A 22,146-nucleotide genomic window follows, 5' to 3' on the forward strand; every position below is an offset into this window, starting at 1 on the left:
CAAGTAGTGAATGAGGGTTCCCTTTTCTCTCCAATCCCTCCAAGATTTGTTATTACTTGTCTTGTTGATAATAGCCATTCTAACCGATGTGAAGTGGTATCTCATCGTGGCTTTGATTTGCATTTTCCTATAGCTAGTGAATTCAAGCATCTTTATATATATATATATGTTGGCCATTTGTATGTCTTCTTTGGGTCCTCTGCCCATTTATAAATTGAAGTGTTTTGTTGTTGAGTTCTTCATATATTTTGGATATTAGCCCATTATCATAGGTAGTGTTTGCAAACATATATTCCTATGTATTTGATTGCCTTTTTGTTTTGTTGGTGGCTTTTTTATTTGTGTAGAATGTAGTCCCATTCATTTATTTTTACTTTAACTTCCTTTGCCTTTGGGGTCAAGTTCACAAAAACCTCTCTGAGACTAAGATCCATGATCCATAGTTTAGTTCATATGTTTTTATCTATGTATTTTTATTGTTTTAGGTCTTTTATGTAAGTTTTTAATCTATTTTGAGGGGAGAGACCAAGAGGTTTTCTCACTCTGCCATGATGCTGATGTCACTACCAGATTTTCATTTTAAGAATCAGATTATACGCAGAGTAAAAGTGTTGCTATGGCTTTGGTATTTCTTTTGAATTTCTTATAACTTCATCTAATGTTCGGTTCCTAAAATATTAAGCCAATCAATCCTGGAGTTACTCACTCTAAAAACTGACATGGTTTCTTAGCATCTCAGTCTCTGGAACTTGTATAAATCTTGTGGAAAGAGATGGGAATTGCATTTTAAAACAGCAGGGATTTTTTTAACTTGAATTTTTTATGTGCCATTGTAATTGGATATAAATACAGCTTGCATTATCTGTGGTTGGGATGAAATGGGCCATAACTAGATGGGTAGCAGCTCAAGAATTTTGAAAGAAATGGATTGTGCTTTGAGTGAAATTAAAATTGCACTTTTAGTAAGAGAAGCAGCATAAAAGCCATGGGTTGGTGAATGGGTATAGTATGGTTTGAATTAAAATAGCATAAAATTATTTTTGTTGATTTAAAATGAGAAATTACGTCATGAGAAATAAGGCATTTATAAATGTCTTTAGGCATTAAATTCATACAAATAAGCCTTTTTATAAAATGCATGTAACAAAATTAACCATTTTAAAGTAAATAATTCAGTAGCATTTAGTACAATTCACAATGTTGTGCAACCCCTGCCTCCATCTATATAATAGTTCCAAAATAAAACCCTTTACCCAGTAAGAAGTTACTTCCCATTACTGTCTCTCCTGAGACACTGACAACCACATACCTGCTTTTTCATGCTGTGGATTTACCTATTCGACATATTTCATGGAAATTGAATCATACAATATGTGGCTTTTTTCACTTAGCATAATGTTTTCAAGATTCATCCATATTGCAGACTATTATTCCTTTTCATGGCTGATTAATATTCCACTTTATGTATTTACCGCAGGTTATCTATTCATCCATTGATGTATTTTTCAGCAGTTTTGAAATTTGTGAATAGCATCACTATGAACATCTGTGTACATGGATTTGAGTACCTGTTTTCAATTATTTAAATACTAGGAAGCATATAGTAATTCTATATTTAACTTTCTGAGGAACCAACAGATATTTTCCATATAAAGCCGTGGAATATAATCGGTTTGGGACTTAGTTGGAGCAGAAACTAGAATCTCTTTATTGTGTATATCAAGGATACATGGGATAGACATGTGTAGGTAGTTGCCATTATGAGAAGTTGACAAGGCTATTCTAGTTGGCAACAATGAAGTTTTCAACATTAATGTTCTACAGATAGTAAGCCTCATCTTTAGTTTGTCTTCCCAGATGCTACCAAGAGAAGCTTTTGTGAGCTTCCACTATTCCTCATATTTAGAGAAAGTAGCAGTTCTGTTAGTTTCCATTATGATTCTTCTCTGGGGTGGTGTTTGTTATTACTCTAAGGAGATCAATCACACGTTGGAAGATAGGATTGTAACTCCTGTATTTACACAGAGATTTTCTTTGGATAAAAGAAAAGACATTGCTAGGCCCCTTCTTATAGCATCCCTATAAGTGACCTGGACTTGGGATATCCTAAAGGCTTACCAGTAAAATACAGATCTCTGGAATTTGTTCTTATACCTGTTTTTAGATCTACATTATATTGCCTTTACAACTCCTCTTACTTATAAGCAATTATGCCAAGTAAATTCTGCCTTTTAATAAAAGTGTATTTTGATTGAATTTCAAACTACTATTTACAAATCACTATTCTAATTCCAGATATCTCTTAACAGCCAGGTTTAAGTATTTTAAAAAAATATTTATTGTATATTAGTTTCAGGTGTAAAATATAGTGATTTAACATTTTTATACTTTACAGTGTGATTACTATGTATATTCCCCTTTACCCTACTCCCTCTCTTCTGATAGCCATCAGTTTGATCTCTATTTCTATATCTGTTTTTGTTTGGTGTATTTTTTTAGATTCCACATATAAATGAAACCATACAGTATTTGTCTGACTTATTTCACTTATAATATCCTCTAAGTCCATCCATGTTTTAAAAATGGCAAGATTTCATTTTTTTATTGCAGTGTAATATTCTAGTGTGCATATATATATATATATATATATATGAATATTCCAGTGCTCACATATATATATATACTTATATATATAAAATATTCATTCATGTCTTCTTTACCCATTCATCTGTTGGATATCTTGCCTCTGTATCTTTGATATTATAAGTAATGTTGCAATGAACATAGGGATGCATGTCTTATCTCCTCTGCCCATTTTTTAACCATATTGATATTTTTTGTTATTGAGTTATATGAGGTTTCTTATATCATTTGTAAATATAACCTTCCATTCAGTAGGTAGTCTTTGTTTTGTTGGTTTCCTTTCACTGTACAGAAGCTTTTTAGTTAAATGAAGTTCTATTTTTGCTTTTGTTTCCTTGCTCAAAGAGTATATCCAAAGAGTATATCCAAAAAGACATTATACAGACTGATGTCAGAAATTTACTGTTTTCCTCTACAAGTTTTATGGTTTCAGGTCTTACACTTAAATACATTGAGTTTATTTTTGTATATGGTATAAAAGAGTGGTCTGGTGTTTGTAATACCACTTGCTGAATAGGCTATCATTATTCCATTAGCATAGACTAGTTGGTTATATAATATGGTAACCTACTAAATGGGAGAAAATATTTGCAAATTATATATCTGATTATATTGATATATTTTGGATATTAACTCATTAAGAACTCATACAATCCAACAGCAAAAACAAAACAAAAAATTGATTAAAAAAAAAAACAGGCAGAATATCTGAATTCACATTTTCCTAAAGAAAACAGAGGTGACCAACTGGTACATGAAAAGATTCTCAATGTTGCTAATCATCAGGGAAATTAAAGCCACAATTAAATATTACCTCATATCTGTTAGAGTGGCTATTATAAAAAAAAAAAAAAAAAGACAAGACAAGATATAACAAATGTTGGGGAAGATGTGGAAGATGTGGAGAAAAGAGAACCCCTGTGCACTTTTGGTAGGCTTATAAATTGGTGCAGCCACAAAGTAAAACAGTTTGTTGAAAAATTTTAAAAAGTACTATATAATCCAGCTATTCCACTTCTGGGAATATACGTGAAGGAAATAAAATCATTATTTGAAAGAGATATAATTACTCCCCATGTTCACTGTAACATTATTTACAATAGCCAAGATATTGGAACAACCTTAGTACTCATCAATACATGAATGAATAAAGACAATGTAGTGAAAAGTACATATACACACCAAAAACACTGTAGTGAAAAGTACATATACACACCAAAAACACAAGTATATAGATACAGAGAATAGATGGGTATTAAATACAGGTGGGTTTCAGGATGGGTGAAATGGAGGAAGTGGGTCAAGGGATGTTATGTGCAGCATAGTGACTATAGTTAATGATAAAGTTCCTAAGAGAGTAGATCTAAAAAGTTTCATCAAAAGAAAAAAACAATTGTGTGATGACAGATGTTTACTAGACTTATTGTGTTGATCATTTTGCAAATATTGAATTATTATGCTGTACTCCTGAAACTTATAAATCAAATCAATTCTACCTCAATAACAAATATATAAATTTTAAAAATTATCCTTCAAAACTCAAGGATATAAGATGGAGTGTTGGATTATATAAAATATGCCTTTGTAGATATCTGTCCAGATATTATATTACAAAAAGAAGGTATTGATTCTCTATTCCTCAGTCAATTAGTCTTAACTGTAGCCATTGAATGACTTTCATAAAAGGTATTAAATATTGGATGCCAAACATGAAAGAGTTGATATGCAAAAAAAAAAAGAAAAAGAGTTGATATGCAGATAAGAAAATGAATCTTCCTGCTAAATATCATAGTGAATGTCCATACTTAGTCTACTAAGAAAGAAGCTAATGTACGCAGCTGGCGATGAAAATCAGTAAGCATACTCTAAGCTCTGCCTTTGGAGAAATTACCATATGTACGCTTACTGAGGTTCTCATTTTACATTTTTCAAGAAAGTGAAAAGGCCATCCTACTTTAAAGAAACTGGATAATTTTAGAGGAGGGGCACTTATAAATTCTGGAATGGAAAGGTTAAGGCGAGTAGCTTCAAGAAAGTAGAAATGAAATCATTTCAGAATTCCTATAACACTGCTGCAAATGAGGATTAGTTAGAACAATTTATGCTCTGTATGGGAAAAAAAAAAAATATGTTGAGAAAAATCTAAATTTTTACCTGTTGGATATTGGAAAGAATTTTTCTGCTTTGCCTCCGTGACTTCACATCCATCTCCAGAATGTATTTGGTGTTGGCTTTTATTTCTGCTTCTTTGGAAGACTTTTTTTTTTTAATAATCTGTGAGCTTAGCTTATGCAGCCTAGTAAAACAGATGCTTCAGGACTTCAACAAAACAAGTCACCATGTTCTCTGAGCTGGCCGACATAAACAACTTCTTTAATTTGTACTCTATTCAACACACACACACACATTTTCCATAAATGAAACTATCAGTGGGGAAAAGGAGACCGTTAAGCAAGTAAGAATAATATCTGTAAATAGTGATGAGTAAACAATTTAAGAAACTTTATTGCTTTAACTTTGTAATCTTAGTAGAATGAAAATGATGCAGGCAGAAAACAAAATTGCAGAAATCCAACTTAATCTCCTAGGCATTGATATGTACAAACATATCTTTTTTATATAAACCATCCATCTCAGTTGGGTACCACAGGGAAAGCAAGCTTGCATGCTGGCGGGATGGGGAGTGTGATTTGGAAGGTGTTCATTTTTTGGAGAGTGAAACTCGTGCAGAGAATAGAATCACTGGTTTTTTGGCAAAGTTTAAATATATTAACATGTGACTGACATAGAAGTGCAAACCCAGAAATGGTCACCTACTTATCCCCCTCACCTGGCTGTGGTTCTGTGTGCCCTCTAGGGAGGTACAGTTCTGAGAGTGACGTGTGGAGCTTTGGCATCCTCCTCTGGGAGACCTTCAGCTTTGGGGTGTGCCCGTACCCCGGAATGACAAACCAGCAAGCACGTGAGCAGGTGGAAAGAGGTGAGAACCGAAGACAGGAGTGGGACTGGCCACATCCAGCCCCAGGGACAGGCGGGGGCAGAGGGGCAATGCTGTTCGAGGGTGTAGGGAGAACAGAGGTGTTTGTAAATCTGCTTTTGAACCCCATGGATCGCGTGGCTCTTATATAACAAAAAGCAACAAAAACCTTTTGAGCTTTGAAAATAGAGAGCTCCAGGGTTTCCTCCCACGCCCCCTGCCTGGCCTGACACCTGCAAGGCACACCGTTCAGTTTCGTCAAGGGAACTCGGGGAGCGTTCCTCAAGCTCCCGTTTTTTATTCCATGTGGAACAAGCACCATTAGTGTCACTGCGAACGAAATGTAATTAGACTGCAGGAGGTTTCTGAGAATTCCGTACCGCTTCGCTTCTGAAGGCACCCCGTGGGCGTTCCCAGGTCACCACGGGAACAGGAGGTGGTGGTGATGCCAGGCAGTCCAATGTCTCTGACAAAGAGCAACACGGCCCCTGACACCTTGGGAGGGGCCTGGTGGTAGGACTGGCGTAGAGGATGGCTTCCTGCCTCCCTTCTCTGACCTCTCAGACACCCTCCCGCGGTGCACACACAGGCTGCCGCCTGGCACACATCCGGGATGCACCGAAGCTGTAGAGTAGGGGTGTCGAACTCAATCAGAGAAGGGGCCAAAATCTAAAATCCAGCCTAAATCGCGGGCCGAATGGTTTACTGAACAGTCATAAACTGTGATTGTGATGGAAACGCAGCGGAGTGCAGTGATGACAGCGCTGTGCGGGCCACATTGCAAGGCCTGGCGGGACGGATTTGGCCCGCGGGCCTTGTGTTTGACACATGTGCTGATTAAAGGCTGTGTAGGATTTAGGTTCAGAGAGAGGAAGGAAAGGACATTGGGGCAAGGGAATGGCATTGTTAGAGATAGACTCAGCATCTGGCCTGTGCTTGGGGCCTGTTGGGGGGAGTGGAGGGAAAATTAAGTTGTAGCCAGATTGGGTAGCCTGGATATCAAGTCATGAGCTTGGGAAGCTATTTTATAGGCATTTTGGAACCATCTTTATGGTTCCAAAGAAAGTGACATTTTTAAAGTAATGATTCTTAACTTTTTTCGTCCCCAAGGAAGCACGACACACTTTTACTAGCTGCGCTGTCCCTCCAAGGCCATGTGCTGTAGAGGATTCTAACTCAGGTTCATTTCTATTTCACTTTTGAATTGGTGTTTATCAAATCCTCCTCCTCTCTTCAAAAACCTGGGGAGTAGAGATGATTTTTTTTTTTAAACGGTTCTGCCCACAGCCTCAAAGCGAATACTTAGAGTAGATGTGCCTCTGCCTGTGATGTATCTCACATCAGACTCAGCAACAAACAAAGCAGGTTCTCCGAACTTGCAGGTAATTCTGTAGTTCCGTAATAATGATACGTGTTTTCAAACAATCAGTTTGCCTTATAAAGGGTGTTTTGTTTCTGTTCCATCTACAACGTAAGGCACTAACCGTACAAACTGCATAACGCCCTGTGCCAGCATTCATGTCTTACCTCCGTTTTCCTTCTGTTGGGCCTTCAGGGTACCGGATGTCAGCCCCTCAGAACTGCCCGGAGGAGATCTTTAAGATTATGGTGAGGTGTTGGGATTATAAGCCTGAGAACCGGCCCCGGTTCAGCGACCTCCAGAAAGAGCTCACTACCATCAAGAGGAAGTTCACATAGTGCTGGGCGGGGCCGGACGCACGCAACCCACAGACGTCCTGTCCCTTCGTTTGCAATGAGTTTGTACCACGTTACCTGCACCAGTCTGCCAAGGTTTTTTATTAACTTTTTAAAAATATGTGCCACTTAAAAAAAAGGAGGAGGGACAAATGCATTTAAGGAACAGACAGTCCTACAAAGGGCTTCATGAGCTCATCATAGCGATCCTGCCACACCACTGTCATGGAAAAACACAGGCGCTCACATGAGGGAGAACAGACACTTTTCACATCGAGACCACTGATGCTCCTCAAAGCCGGGCCACTCCAGGCCCAGGTCACGGGCCGCGTCGGTGCCACAGGCCCGACGCCCTCGGTGCTAGAAGCTGCCTAGGTAACGCCACAGAGCTGGCGCTCTGCTCTGCCAAGGCAAGATCACATTTGTAAACATCGTTTTCTACCAGGAATTGTTTGGCCCTCCTGGGTTTTTTGTTTCAATTGTCACTCTCCCGTGTCAGTAGCGAGGTTGTCAGTTCCCGCCTCGGTTTGGGCATTGGAAAACCATGCACGGATTGTCCTCACACAGCACGCACCTAGCATTGGGGCCGCAGCTTTGAAAGGATGCTTGGGAGAGCTGTGACGGCAAGGAGTCAGGGCGGGAGGGTGGTCTGGAGAAAAAGAGCAGCTAGACAGTGGATCGGAGAAGAGAAGGAAAACATAAAATGTCTTCCTATCTAAGCTATGCCTTTATAAACATCAAACATACTCGTTTTATTGTATGGTCTGAAGTCCCAGAACAGATTCTAAGAAATGATTTTTCAGGAGTTCATAGATAAAGCCTTCTTAAGGGCAACGAAAAACTTCTTAGAGGAACTGCAAAGCACAAGCCCACAAAACCAGCATGCACCTCAGAGGAGGCCTCCAGAATGTAACGCCCTGCATTGGCGCCATTTCCTGAGCTTCGAAGCCAGTTCAGAAACACTCGTGTGCATACCCACACCGCACAAAGCAAGGCGGGTGTGGATGAAGACAAATGGACACTATTGAGAATGACAATAGGGGGCTGTCCCGGATTTTCTGTTTCCCCCTGTGTGACCCCTAGACTGCTGCCTGGAAACCCTTCCCCTAGGGGGCAGGTGTGCAAACAGAGTGCTGGAGATGCTTCCCAGGAAGGTGTGGCAGTCACCTCTGGGATTCTGCTGAGCTAACCCTTAGCTGCACCCAGGGACCTTGCCCCATGTTGTGTATATAGTTACCTCTCAGGATCAGTGCGTGTGGGAGAGAAGGTCAGGCTCAGGGGTAAATGTGGCCGAGGAGCTAGATTACGTGCTCAGGTGTGTGCCCGGCGAAGAGCACCCCAGTGACTGTTTGGTCCTTGTTTATTAGAAGAGCTTATTTATGGGAAGAAAATCCCTCCCGTCCCCTTCGGCTGTTTGCTGCCTGTGAATATCACTGCATGGAACTCAAACCAGCACTTGGAAAAGTAGGAAGGATAATACTGAAGAGAAAAAATGGCTTGTCTATCATTTCAACCTTCTTGCAAGTTTTGTACACATTTAAATGATTACTACGTTCAGACTAAAACAAAAGCATAATAAACTTGCCTTCAAAAATATACTGCAATATTCAAAGCAATTTTTTAAAAGAACTGTTTTCCCTCCTGTCAGATATTGTAAATAAATGGAACCTTCTTTTGATGGCATACACTGTGATAAATCAGGGCCCAGACTCGGGAATTGAATTAAGTGCTATGGTCTTCAGGCCCCAGCCAGCCTTCAATCACAGGAGTGAGGCGGGGCCGTTTGTACCCTTTCCCTAGATTTCTTATTTATGGAAGCTGGCCTCCCATCACTTAGCTTCACTGCTAAGCTGCAGCAAGGAGAGAGGAGGAGGGTTTGGGCTGTAATTTTGTGAACAAGACCTGAAGCTTAATCTTTGCACTCTGGTTTGGAGAAGGAATATGGCATTGATGATATTTCCCTCACTCTGTTAGAATTTACAATTCACATCGTAACTCTGTGCTTGAATTAAAGCAGCAGCTTTCAAAACACCGTGACAGCTGCAGCATTTAAATTCTGCTTTATTCTTTGTCCCAGAGCAGGCGATAGAATAGTTCAGGATCATATCCGTTGTGAAGAATATTAAATTTTATATAGGTACACGCACCAAGAAAAACTTATGCAAAACCATTTTTACTATTAATTTTCCTGCACTTAAAACATAATTTATTCATCCCTTCTGTCACTGATAATTATTGGAATTATGTACTTTAGGTGGCTAATCCATAACCAAAAAGCACACATAAGGACTGTTCTGAATTTGCAACTTGATGTAGGAAAAGAAGGCTTCAGAAATGCACAGAATCCTGTGACTTGTAAGAAAATAGTTATAGCCAAAATTGCCAGTGGTCTGAATGTAATTAAGCCAAGTTGCAAATCTTTTTGTTAATGGATTTTTCAAGAGGTTCATTTATCACTCCCATACAGTTCCTGTCATAATTTCTTAATTTATGAAGGGGGAGGGGGCTATCAGGCAGTCTGAATCTCACCTACATTTTTCTACCTTGAATCACTAAGGAGCCTTTATGAAAAATATTTAGCTAGTTTATCATTTTTCAAGGAAAGAAATCTTTTAATGTCAAATTAACATTTGTTACCAACATGTGAGAACAGATTAATTTTGTATTTGAGTAATCAGAGTTTATTTCTCAAAGCCAGGGTATTCCTTCTTTCCCAGGAAAATAATAATAAAGGATTAAGAGTTTTTGTTTACACTTTCAAAACCAGAGGCTAGGCTGTATTTCAGCTGTCTTGCCACTAGGTCCCGGTAAAAGGCCTCATGTAAATCCTTCCTTTCTTATCTCCCAAGTGTAATATAAGCAATAAAGTTCTTCATTCATAATGCACCATTTTATCACAAATAAGTAGATTAGCACAGACCATAAGCTACCATTCAGCATGCATTTCACAACTGTTTTTCCACTTGAGGGTTATTTTTTTTTTGAAAGAAAAATGTTTAGTCACCGAAATCGTTTCCATTTTCTTCAAACCACAATATGGTTTTCTCGTTTGTCTATGTTATATTCATGTTTCAGTGTCGCCGTATAATTTTATACAGAGTTTGGTTAACACCACTGAAATAACCATGCTTCACAGCACTGGTGTGAGATTACGTCAGAAAAAAGTGGTGTAACTATCATAGCTGTCACACACTGAGGACCTTACAGTGGGATAAACAAACAATGCCGCGGCAATGCATGTCCCGCCTGACCCTTCGGCCCGTCAGGCACTGGGCATTGAGGGTGAGCCGGGAAGCCTCACTTGGTGAGTGCTCTGAGTGCACTGTTCTGTGGCCTGGGACGTGAGAGTAATTGAAAAGAGCCTGTTCGCCTCTGCCCTCTTTATTTTCCCCTTGATCACATGGTATTTAAAATGTTTCTTCTCAACAAAATTGATTGTCCCCGAGCACTGTTCTGAGTCCTGGAGAGACTGACTTGTATGTAGGAGGCCAGAGCTCTCACACAAAACAGAGAATAATGCAAAATAAAAACAGCAGACCATTGAAAGCCACTTTTCCTTATGTAGTAATGTGTTAATTAAATGGAAACAAAGATTTTTATATGAAAATGAGTTTATATTACTTTCCCATTATACTATTAAGTTAGCGTGAAAGTTTACCATTAAAATAAAATGTTACCTCTTTTATTACTAACTTCGATTTGCTTATACAATGCCAGAAATTTTTTTTTATTAAATATTTTAATTTTATTTATTTTTCTCTGTTTTGATGAGTTTATAGCAAGTGTGAATTCTATTATTATTTGGGAGCACCCAGAGCTGCATATTCATTTGTGTAAGAAAAAAAGTAGTCCTGTACCAAGATTACCTACTTGCAAGAGATTGGTACAGTCCCATAAAATTCTCCTTTAAAAAATAATGCCATCATAGCAAAGACACAAACTATATGCCTTACTCATAATTCAATTTAAGGAAATTTTTATTGCCCCCTGAAAACCATCCTACCGCCTCATGCCCGTTCAGAGATTATATTCTAAACTAAGTTTAGACACTAAGATGTACTTAGCTGCCTAATAAGGACTGAGGTTCTTGGGCAGTAGAGAAACCTACTGTTCTGAATCCCTGGTCACTTGAACGGCGCGGTATAGTAACGAGCACAGACTACAGCCCAGGGAGCTGAGGCAAGCCCGTCTGAAGGCAACGAGAAAAGAACCCGCTGTTCCACCCTACGGGGAGAGAGTGGCATAATTAACGTGGAACAAAGGCTTGGACGATGTCCCTAGAATATCTATGGGAAGCAGTGCCACCAGCCAGCTCCCTCCTACAGGAAACGGAGAAGGTCTTGGGGCCGAAAAGAGGGAAGGTGGTCACCTGCCAGCACGGGGGCCTTTGTCCGAGCGGACCACACGCCTGCTCCCTGCGTTTGGAGCAGGCTTACGTCCCTGGCTCGGAGCTGCTGCTGCGCTGGGCGACACCTGTATCACTGTCCTGCCACTGAAGGTCTTCAAACTTTTAGAGAGACTACTCAAAGTACCTTTACAAGTGCATTAGTTATATTTAATATTTCTTACACTGAGATCGCTGATTATTCATACCTTATTGGGAATCTTTGCTGGCAGTGGGACTTTACCTAGGCCAGTGGTCGGCACACCGCGGCTCTTTGGCCCCCTGAGTGTGGCTCTTTCACAAAACACCACGTGTGGGCACGCATGTACAGTGCGATTGAAACTTCGTGGCCCCTGCGCAGAAGTTGGTTTTTGGCTCTCAAAAGAAATTTCAATCGTTGTACTGTTGATATTTGGCTCTGCGGACTAATGAGTTTGCCGACCATTGACCTAGGCTAATCTGAGGATAGCGTGCTTATCTCAGCCCTCGTTCACCTCGTGACTGATGCTAACTAATTGGCTCCTAGTGTTACCCCTCAGGGTCCTCACTTTCATAAACTCTACTCTGGGAAAACGTGGGATTAAGCAGGGAAGTAGGAAAAATGCCAATCAAATAGCAGGGCCCCATGTCTTTCTACTATTAACCCTTGAGGGAAAGGAAGCCTAGAAACATCCTCAAGCCAGTCACAGTGCAGCCCTGCTGGCAGGAGACACGAAGGCAGAGAACGGGACACCCAGACAGCAGATTCACGGATGTAAAGGGCAGTAATAGTGCCACCAAAGTGACTGAGAGGCCATCTCCGACAGGTCACTCACCATCAATAAGTGGGAGCTGATCCTCAGGAGAGGGTTTTGAGGTGCTTCCTGCTTCATGCTATTAAATATTACAAGCCTCTCAAGTCGATACAACATTTATTAAAGAGCACTGAATTGGACATTGGTGTTCTTTGTGATCCTCTAATCTCAGGAGGTGGCCCCTGTGAAATGAGAGTTACCCTCGCTCCGTGTTTCCGTGAGGCCTCAGGCAGGACAATGTTCCGGATGCTCCCTGAGCAAAGGCACAGGCGCCTGGGCGGGCAGCGGGTGGGAAATTTGCTGTGAAGGCTGCTGCTTTGTATTTTGTTAAAGAAAAAATATCCTGCGGTGTCTGTGCCTGCAGCATGAATATAGACTTAGCTTCCCTACATGCCCGCAAACTAGCCAGAACCCGAAACCAGAATATTTAGAGCTCCCTCTCAAGATTCGAATCCTGAATTTCTACACTATCTCCCCAGACATTACCATTGAGGCCTGCAGATGTGAGTGTTCTACAAAGTGAGGAACTGTCCTAAGCAATAGCCAAGGCCTAGAGCAGCATGTGGTCATGTTCTCCCTCAGCTTCGTCTGCTCACAAGCTTTTCTTAAAGGTCTGCCCTGTCAGGGCAGGAGCCTCGCTGGGTGCTTGTTTTTCCTGAGGGATGTTGTTTGGTTTGGGTTTTCAGTTTTTTACTTATTAGTATTTCCTTTTCTCATATTCAGTTTCTTAATCCTTACTTTACCAAAACAGAAAGGCCTGGTATGGTTGGCTTTTATCAAATGGCCTCATAAGTGGCTTAGACCAAAGAGTTTCTCCTCAGGTGCTCAGAAGGCCCCTGCCTGTGAAGGATCTCCCAGGCGCCCATTCCCAGGCCAGCTGCACGCCCACTCTGCGAGAGCCCGGGAAGAGGCAGCTAGAAGACAAAGCCTCGCTGTGGTCCCTGGAGACGGAGGGTTAGGTGGCAGATGTGCGTGATGAGCGACACTGTCCATAGAGGGAGGCTTTCCCAGGCGGGAAGGCCACAGTGAGCAGGTGCAGCCTGGGCAGCAGCCTGTAGATTTGGCCTAGGAAGCTCATTGGCTGACCTGCCTCCCAAGAAAGGTTAACACACTAACAACGATCACGGCACCATATACCCCTGGGCACATTCGGCGTTTCCGTTCCACCCTTCTGTGCCATTGTTTTTATTTTGTGCACACTCCTCTTGTCAGAAAATATCTGAAATTAGTGTGTCAGTTGTGCCACAGTAATGCGTTTCCCCATAGCTTCAGGAAAAAAAGGTAGCAACTATGAAGGCCTGCGTTCAAATAAGCCAGGCAACCTAGATATCAGACCCCACAGCGCCGCTGGGTTAAAACATCAGCTCTGCTCCTCACGGGCCCCAGAGCGGTGCCCTTCCCAGAAAGCCACCCGCTTCTGTCTGTCAAGGGCATCTTTATCTTTGTTCTCGGAATCGGCACGTGCAGCCCCCCCCCCGCCCCCCCAAGCAGGCTCTGAAGAGACAACCGAAGACGCCAGAGTCTGCTCCCTGAGGCAGACAACAGAAACACTGCTTCACTCCGGCCTGCTCGGCGGCAGCATCAGCACAAACACTCTGACCGCCCAAGCAGTGCGTCTGCTCACGGGGGATAGATGACACCTTATTTGGAAGCTAGGAAAGCGGTCAGTAGGAAATGTCAACGTTCTGAGCAACCCAGGGCAAGTGTAAGATGGCCTTAAAAATAACCCCGGTTCCCGCATTGGAGCAGCAAAACCCTGAGAATGAAAAGTGAGGTAGTCTATGATTCTAGCACCTCATGATTAATCTTTTTTTTTAAATTATTATCTTTTTTTTAATTATTATTTTTTTTTTTATGTAGCTCTTCTCAGAAAGTACAACCTTGGGGTCTTCTTTTGAGTTGCATGAACAATCTTTATGAAACAAACAAACAAACAACAACAAAAAGCAAAATTCCTCCCACTGGGGGCTTAAATTTCTAAATGCCCTGCCTTCAGACCCTTGGGGACAGAGAGGGAATCTGGGATTCCAGGCGCTCTGGTAGTCTTCGCCAGCTCACTAATCCAATGCTTTTGTTCAGTTGAAACACAGAAGGGAGGAAGAAAAATGCCCTATTCTGTAGGAAGTTTCTCTGGCAAATAATTTGACTTGGTAGGAACAGACCTGCCTGGCTGCTCTTAAGGAATGCTAGACCGTGGTAAGCAAATGCATGGGTGGGTGCCCAGAGTCATGCATGCTTCGTAGGACTGTCATGTCTTCCCCTCACCTACATACAGCAGTTCCTACGTGCAGACTGGCATGGCATGGCCGCTCCTCCCCTGCCCAAACTGCTTCACTTCAGCTACAAGCAGAAGTCCAATTCCAACAGCAGTGAACTAATTTGCCCTGATTCCTCCTCGGATGCTAGGCCTTTCTCACCGGCCACGTATAGAAAACATAAACGCTTTGGTGGAGTTCACTATTTTTGGCTTTAGTGTCAAAGACATTGATAGGATTGCCCTGATTCCCCATAACAAGTATATTTTATAATCTTACGATCCTAAATCCAATCCTAGGTGTAGTTTCTGCACATCAAATCAAAATCAGAGACAAGGAGGAACTGGTAGGGAGGGATCTTGGTTATTTCAAATTCATGCTCAAATTCATGTAGCCACAGACACGAAACCGCCTCTCACGTGAGGAGCATCTCACTTCACCACGTGCACTCAGTCATGCACTACGATCCTGTGACGTAGTCAGACCCTCGCCATGCACCAGTGCCTGGACTTTACATGGGACCCTGCTTCATAAAGCATTGAGCTTTCTCACGAACAACTTTATAAGTCAGACATCTACAAAGCTTATTTGTAAAGGCACTGCATTGGATGGCCTAAATAAGCAACATGAGCGTAGTGGGGGTTGGTGGTGGCGTGGTTCTTGCTGACTTTAACTTCCAGTTTTCTTTGTGTTTTTCTTGGTTTGATGAGTCCCCTAAGACTGGAATTCTCTAAGACCTCCAAGCCATACACCCACATAGGGTTAGAAAAAGCCAGGTGAATGCAGGAGAATAAAATAAAGCTACCCAAGTCCTAAGAACAGCACTGACTTCAGGACCCTAAGCAGACGGAAAGCAAAGACCCAGGATACACGTAATGCCCAGGCCGTTTCCTGGGCAGCCCTGCCTGCGGCCCTGCCGCCTTCCTGGCACAGGCCCACGTGAGTGGCTGCAAGAATGTCACGTTCTGGTTGCTTCCTCTCCCCTTGTTAGAAGACGAGTTTGGTGTGATGGAGCCTGCCCCCCACCCCGGTACAAACATTCTGTCTATGAGCAACATTTTGAGAAAGCACTCCTGCGGTTTACACAGTTCCCTCGTAGCACCAATGTTGTCAGGTTAAAGCACCTTTAGTCTTTTTTGTTATTGCTTTAAAATAACATATTTGTGAAGTAGCTAAAAGAAACACTGGAAATAGGGCGCTTCTTATAAAATGTTCAAGTGTAAAACACAAGCAAGGCCTTTGGTAAGTTTCTCTGGTGTGTAAGCAAGTCTGAAAATGAACGGGGCTAAATGCATAAAGCAGCCCGTTGTCTGTCTTTTACCATTTTTAACTCAGCTCTGTATTTATCACTTATTTATTTGTTAGTGGGTTTTTGTGTTTTTTTTACATTCAGAAAAAATACACTTTGAACTTTGACTAACATTGTAGAATGTTTTTTAAATTGTTTTCTACTTTTTAAAAACGTGATTTTATAATTTTTGTAAACATGGATCATTTTTGAATAGCTTCTTTTTCTTTTCCAATGGATCAATTACCACTTACAGTTCTGCAGAAACTTTTTTTTTACTGTATTCTTATATTAAATGTAAAATATTTGTAGCAAACTGTGCCTTGTCTTGTTTAATCTTTGCATCATGTTTATATTTCTCTTCCTTTTCCATGTAAATATACTCTAAGTAGAAGGAATGGAAGAAGAGATTTCCATGGTAACTGGCCTCCTAGGGATGTAATGGTGCATAAAAAATTATTAGCTTTCAGTTTTTCTGTAATTAAGCTTATGAGTTCTGATGATAATGGGTGTGTGTTGCATACAATCACTGCTTCCTCCTTAGAAATCAAAACTGAAATGCTGTTCAAATTTCATTTCTCTGAGTGATTGGCTGTTTGCCAGGGTCCTGTTTTGTTTCATACCAGGATTTGTTTAGATATAGCAGAGGGATGTGGGGGAGAAAGGTGGCTGCTAGGGGTGCTGGGAGAGAAGCTGAGAGCTGCTCCCGCTGCAGTCCTGGGCCTTTATCCGGGCCAGCGCTCATACAGGGCTGAGCTGGTCGCAGAGCCCACACCGGGACCTCTCTCTACCCTTCAGCCAGCGTATCAATACCCTCTCTAAAAGAGCATGCTGCCATTTACACAGGTTCCCATGCATTAAACCAAGCGCTCTTCTTATCCCTGGTCTTGGATTAGAGGCGTCACCACCCGCCTCAAAAACAACGCACTTACTGTTTGTGGGCCGCCCACCAGCTTCTTAGAACAGGCAAAGGGATCCACACGACCCCTGCCTGACCTCCTGTCTGCAGCCAGTGACCCCTGCCTGACCTCCAGTCTGCCACACTGACTGGCGCTGCTCCCCCAGCCCTTGGTGAATGCCTTTTCTCGGCAGCTTTATCGTCCACCAGGCGGCGCCCTCATCTCCAGCAGGTTTGGTGCCTGACACAGTGTCCAGACAACCGTGTTCTTACTGACTTCAGTTCACTAGGGCCAGCGCACCCACCAAGACAGCGAGGCTGTTTAAACGGAACCCTGTGCCCAGGAGGGATGGACAGGATCTCCGAAAGGGACCTGAAGCCCCATTACCTTCCTGTCTGCCCCCTCCAGCTAGTGATTCCCTCGGGCAGTGTGCTGAGGTACTTGCCTGCAGAACACATGGCTGTAAAACCAGTTTCTATTAAAAGCATCAGTGGTCGCTCCTTCCACTAAAAGCTGATGCATGAAGTGCTTTCCAAACTCCTTAGATCTGAAGGAACTGGACAGCCCAACACACGTCGGCCCAACTTGTGATGACAGTTGAGCAAGGCAGGCGGTGCTGCTTCCAGAGGCCCCGGCTGCTGGAACAAGCAGCCGCCTGCCTCTGGGAGCCAGGCCGACCTGCCCCCCAGGACCCTCTCTAGCTGGTGAACCTGAACAAGCCCTGTCCTGTCTAGGGTGGTTGCTCCTGCAAAATGAGGTTTGACTAAATAATGGCCTCATATTAACCCTTTTTCTTTCTTTCTCTTACTCCCCCTTAGGCCCCCCCCCCCTCTTTTTTTTTCTTTTCAGTGGTCACTTCCCCTTCCTAAAAGCATCCTAATTTCCTCCAGAGAAATGTCCTCTTTTTTCTTTGGCATGGTCCTGATGGAAAGGTAATTCTAAGTGCCCTCCCACTACAGAACCCAAAGAACCCACATCCTTCTTTATTGACTGAATGGAATCCTTGTGCTGAGACTGATCTTCAAGGACAGCAGGACCAGCCAGAGGGCATTCCTCTAGGACCGTGGTCGGCAAACCGAGGCTCGCGAGCTACATGCGGCTCTTTGGCCCCTTGAGTGGGGCTCTTCCACAAAATACCACAGCCTGGGCGTCTGTTTTGAAGAAGTGGCGTTAGAAGAAGTTTAAAAAATTTGGCTCTCAAAAGAAATTCAATCACTGTACTGTTGGTATTTGGCTCTGATGACTAATGAGTTTGCCGAGCACTGCTCTGGGAGGACGTTGCAGTAACACCTGCACCAGAGCACCCAGGTTTCTTTCCATCCCCAAACCCCATGCACTGTCCTTCCATTGACCTCTGAGTCCCCGGCCAGCCTGCCAGCTAATTCCTTCCTCCCCGACAGATCCACCAGGCCCCCGGACCCACCGTCCAGCTCTGCTGCCCGCAGCCGAAGCCCTGACTGACACACAGGTCTCCCAGGGGAGGTCCCCAGCGTTGAGAGTCTGTGATCAGTGTTCTCAGGGTCATTTTGGAACCCCTGAATGTCAGCACTATTCAGGATTAGTTCTATTCCTTTGCTTTTTACAGTGTTGCTGTCAGAATCCAGCAAAAAGGAAAACTCCCTCCAGGTTCAATCACCTAATGTGCTGCTGATTATCCAAACTAAGCCTTTTAATACTTCCCAGCTCTGGCCTGGGTAGTTCAGAATTATAAATGTTTCTTTTGCAGTCTCCCTGTGGTAGCAATGGCACTATAGGATAGTTAAATGATAAGGTCAATGGACTAGAACATTGCGAGAGCTAATTGATCTATCACTGCAATATAAATGCCAGGAATTAATAGAAAAGTAAATGTCACAGAAAGCTGGGGTACTGAGCTCAGAAGCTATGCTCCTTTGGCTCCCCACTCCCACCTTTCAGAAGGGCTTGATCTTATTCCATATTAAGGAGTGTTCCTTTTCTGAAAACTACACACACACACACACACTTCCTTTTAGGTCTAGATAAAAGACAATTGAAGCTTGCTGGGTTTTCAGCCCAAGCTAATTTTGAAGCAGCTCCTGGAAGCCTTCCCTCTGCTTGCAGTCCTCCCCTTGTCCCCCTGCCAAGCGCCAGGCCTAATGAGGTGATGAAGCGAGTAGGGCTCTACGGAACACACTCATGATGCATGTGCCTGATGAAACGGCGTGAGTGGGGCAATGGGAGGGTTGGATCACTGGTGTCCCACCAGGCCCACAGTCCTGAGGTTTCTGTCAAAGCCAGCCAAAAGCCCAGCAACTGGGCCTTTCTCCTTCCAGAAGGGCACCAGGGAATACCCATCAGAGATGGAAACAAGTTGTGGTTGAACCATTCCTTTAAATCTCAATCAATTAAGAAGGCAGGCAGCCATCTGCCCCAGCCAAATTAACTCCTATCTGTCTGCATCAAACTAAATCCAGCCTCTCCCCGTGTAGCTCTGATGAATATAGAGGCTCAGAGGAACCAGCAGATTGACAACACCATCCTCCCTACTTCCCTCATGCTTCTCTCCCATCCTTCCTTCCCTTGTCTCTCATACACACCCTTTCTTGTGGTTTGAAACAAGTCCTATATCAATATATCCCTATGGTTTCTTTTTTACCCCAAAGCAGATGTTTCATGAATATAATTATTGGTGTATTTTAAATGTATATTCATCAGATGTTATTTTGGGAAGACCAGAAGTCATCTACAAGATTAAACATAAGGTAAAAGAGGAAAATTTTAAATATAAAACCCAATTGTAATGAACAGAGAAAGAAAACCAAATAGCTGAAATTTGTTAATTATAGCAATTAAGCAATAAATTTCACTAAATTTCCTGACAACCAAAACAGAGGAGGAGGAAGGAGGGAGGAGGGAGGAGGAAGGAGGAAGAAGGAAGGAGGAAGGAGGAAGGAGGAGGAGAAGAAAGTACTTATAAAATAAAAAAAGGCTGAAAATTCATGAGCTAGGCCAGTGGTCGGCAAACCATGGCTTGTGAGCCACATGCGGCTCTTTGGCCCCTTGAGTTTTTAGCAAAGGCCAGCTTAGGAGTACCCTAATTAAGTTAATAACAATATACCTACTTATATAGTTTAAGTTTAAAAATTTGTCTCTCAAAAAAAATTTCAATCATTGTACTGTTGATATTTGGCTCTGTTGACTAATGAGTTTGCCAACCACTAAGCTAGGCGATCAACTTAAAAGGTTAGGGGAATAAAGTGATTCTAGAACTTTGTTTTCTAAGATTAAACATGAAAGTCATGGCCGTGGCTCTCAACTGGAAGGAATTTTGTCACCAGAGGACACTTAACAATGTTTGCAGACATTTTTTATTGTCACACTGGCTTCTAGTAGTAGAGTCCAGGGTGCTGCCAAATAAACATCCGGCAATGCACAGGACAGAGCGATCTGGCCCAAAATATCAGCGATGCCATGGCTGAGAAACCCGAGTTATGAGCTTGTCTGAATTTCCTTCCAGGAAAACTGGAAGACTTCCTTTAACTAGATAAATTTTAAAGGGACAATGAAAGACAAAAAAAAAAAAAATGCTTTTTAATTACTTCCCTAGGTTGACATGTTTGACATACTGCTTATATAGAAAAACAATCTACAGGATCAACAAACCACGAGTTGAATTTTTAAAACCATCCTCTGATGAAATTTACCAAGAAAACAAAATAAACCATTTTAGGAATACAAAAGTAGATATCAATAGCTAAAAAAGAGAGCAGGGAAAGTAATAACTAAACACTATGACTCTCATGGTAATACTTTGAAAACAAACGAGACTAAAACAAACAAAATTGACAAATTCCTAGAGAAAATATAACTTGCTAACGCTGAGAAAATACAGCTGACTAATATCAGAAATGAAATAGGGACAACCTGTATACATTAAAAGGAAAATAAGGAAAAATAATAGTAACTTTATACCAATAAATTTCCCAACTTAATAAACAAATTTGTTTAAAGACGAACTACAAATGCTCAGTAAAGAAGAAATAGATAAGCTGAAGAGGAATACATTTATTAAATAAAGTGAACCTGAATTTAAAAATTTTTCCACAAAGAAAACTACAGGCCCAGATGACTTCACTCATGAATTCTACGGAACAATGAGGGACAAAATAGCAATGATAAATAACATATTATTCTAGAATGTATGAAGTAGGAAATGCTTCTCAAGACATTTTATGAGGCCAGCATTACACTAACCCCAAAGCCTCATGAGAATATTTTAAGAAAACAACCAATCAATATTACTCAAGAACATAAATACAAAAACTTTTACCATAATATTAGCAAACTTAAACTCACCAATATGTAAAAAGGATAATAAATCATGAGCAAATGCGTTTTACCCCAGGACAGTAAAGTTGGTTCAACAATAAAGATTTTTTAAAAGCAATGCACTGTATCAACTGACTGAAAAAGAAATCCATATCATCTTCCCATTAAATGAGGGGAAAAAAATTTGACAAAATTCAGTATCTCCTGATCATAAAAATTCAATACACTGGAAAAGAAGAGAATCTTCTCAACTGATAAAGGGCATTTATGAAAAATCCATAACTAAAATATTTAATGATTAAACAATAAATATTTTGCTCCTAAAATTGGCAACAAGGAAAGAATATCTACTCTCATAATTTTTATTCATCATTGCACTAGCCAGAAAATATTGTAAGAAAAAGAAATGAAAGTAATAAAATCTAAGGAGAACAAAGTAAAAATATTTATTTGTAGCAACATGACCTTACATACAATAAAGAATTTCAAGAAAGCTACTAGAGCTCAATAAGTGATCTTAGCAAGGTCACCAGATAAAAGGTCAACATACAAAATCAATATAATTCTATATATTAGCAACAAACAATTGAGAGCTGAAATTCCACAAATCTACTTATCGATAAAATAGTATTAAAAACTTAGGGCTAAATATTAGGAATACATTTAACAAAAGATATGTCAGACCTTTACACTAAAAAATACAAGTTATTATTGACAAATATTAATGGAGAGAGAGAGACACCATACTCATGGATTGAAAAATTCAATATTAAGAAGTTAATTCCCCTCAGATGACCTATAGATTTGATATAATTCCAATCAAAATCCCAGCAGGCCACTTTTAGATATTGCTTAATTGATTCTATAATTTATGTGTAAAGGTAATAACCCAGAATAGCCCATATGTTGAAAATGAAAAAG

The 22,146-nt window shown here is 41.3% G+C and overlaps 1 protein-coding gene across 14 annotated transcripts in view; it reads left to right on the forward strand.

Moving 5' to 3' along the window:
- The window catches only part of FER (FER tyrosine kinase), a 242,510-nt gene extending 224,490 nt beyond the window's left edge, over nucleotides 1-18,020 (forward strand). For 12 of the 14 annotated variants that reach the window (XM_036408936.2, XM_045571831.1, XM_036408939.2 and 9 more), the window contains 2 exons: nucleotides 5,501-5,623; nucleotides 7,176-10,292. In XM_036408936.2, the coding sequence (XP_036264829.1) occupies nucleotides 5,501-5,623; nucleotides 7,176-7,318 (266 nt within the window). In that variant the 3' untranslated portion in view covers nucleotides 7,319-10,292. Of the gene's footprint in view, nucleotides 1-5,500; nucleotides 5,624-7,175; nucleotides 10,293-17,784 lie in introns of those variants that run through there. The other 2 variants (XR_004982824.2, XM_036408943.2) reach the window with 2 other exon arrangements.
- The last annotated feature ends 4,126 nt before the right edge of the window (nucleotides 18,021-22,146 follow it).

This window comes from Pipistrellus kuhlii, unplaced genomic scaffold (genome assembly GCF_014108245.1).
Source record: "Pipistrellus kuhlii isolate mPipKuh1 unplaced genomic scaffold, mPipKuh1.p scaffold_m20_p_4, whole genome shotgun sequence".
Classification (NCBI taxonomy): Eukaryota; Metazoa; Chordata; class Mammalia; order Chiroptera; family Vespertilionidae; genus Pipistrellus; species Pipistrellus kuhlii.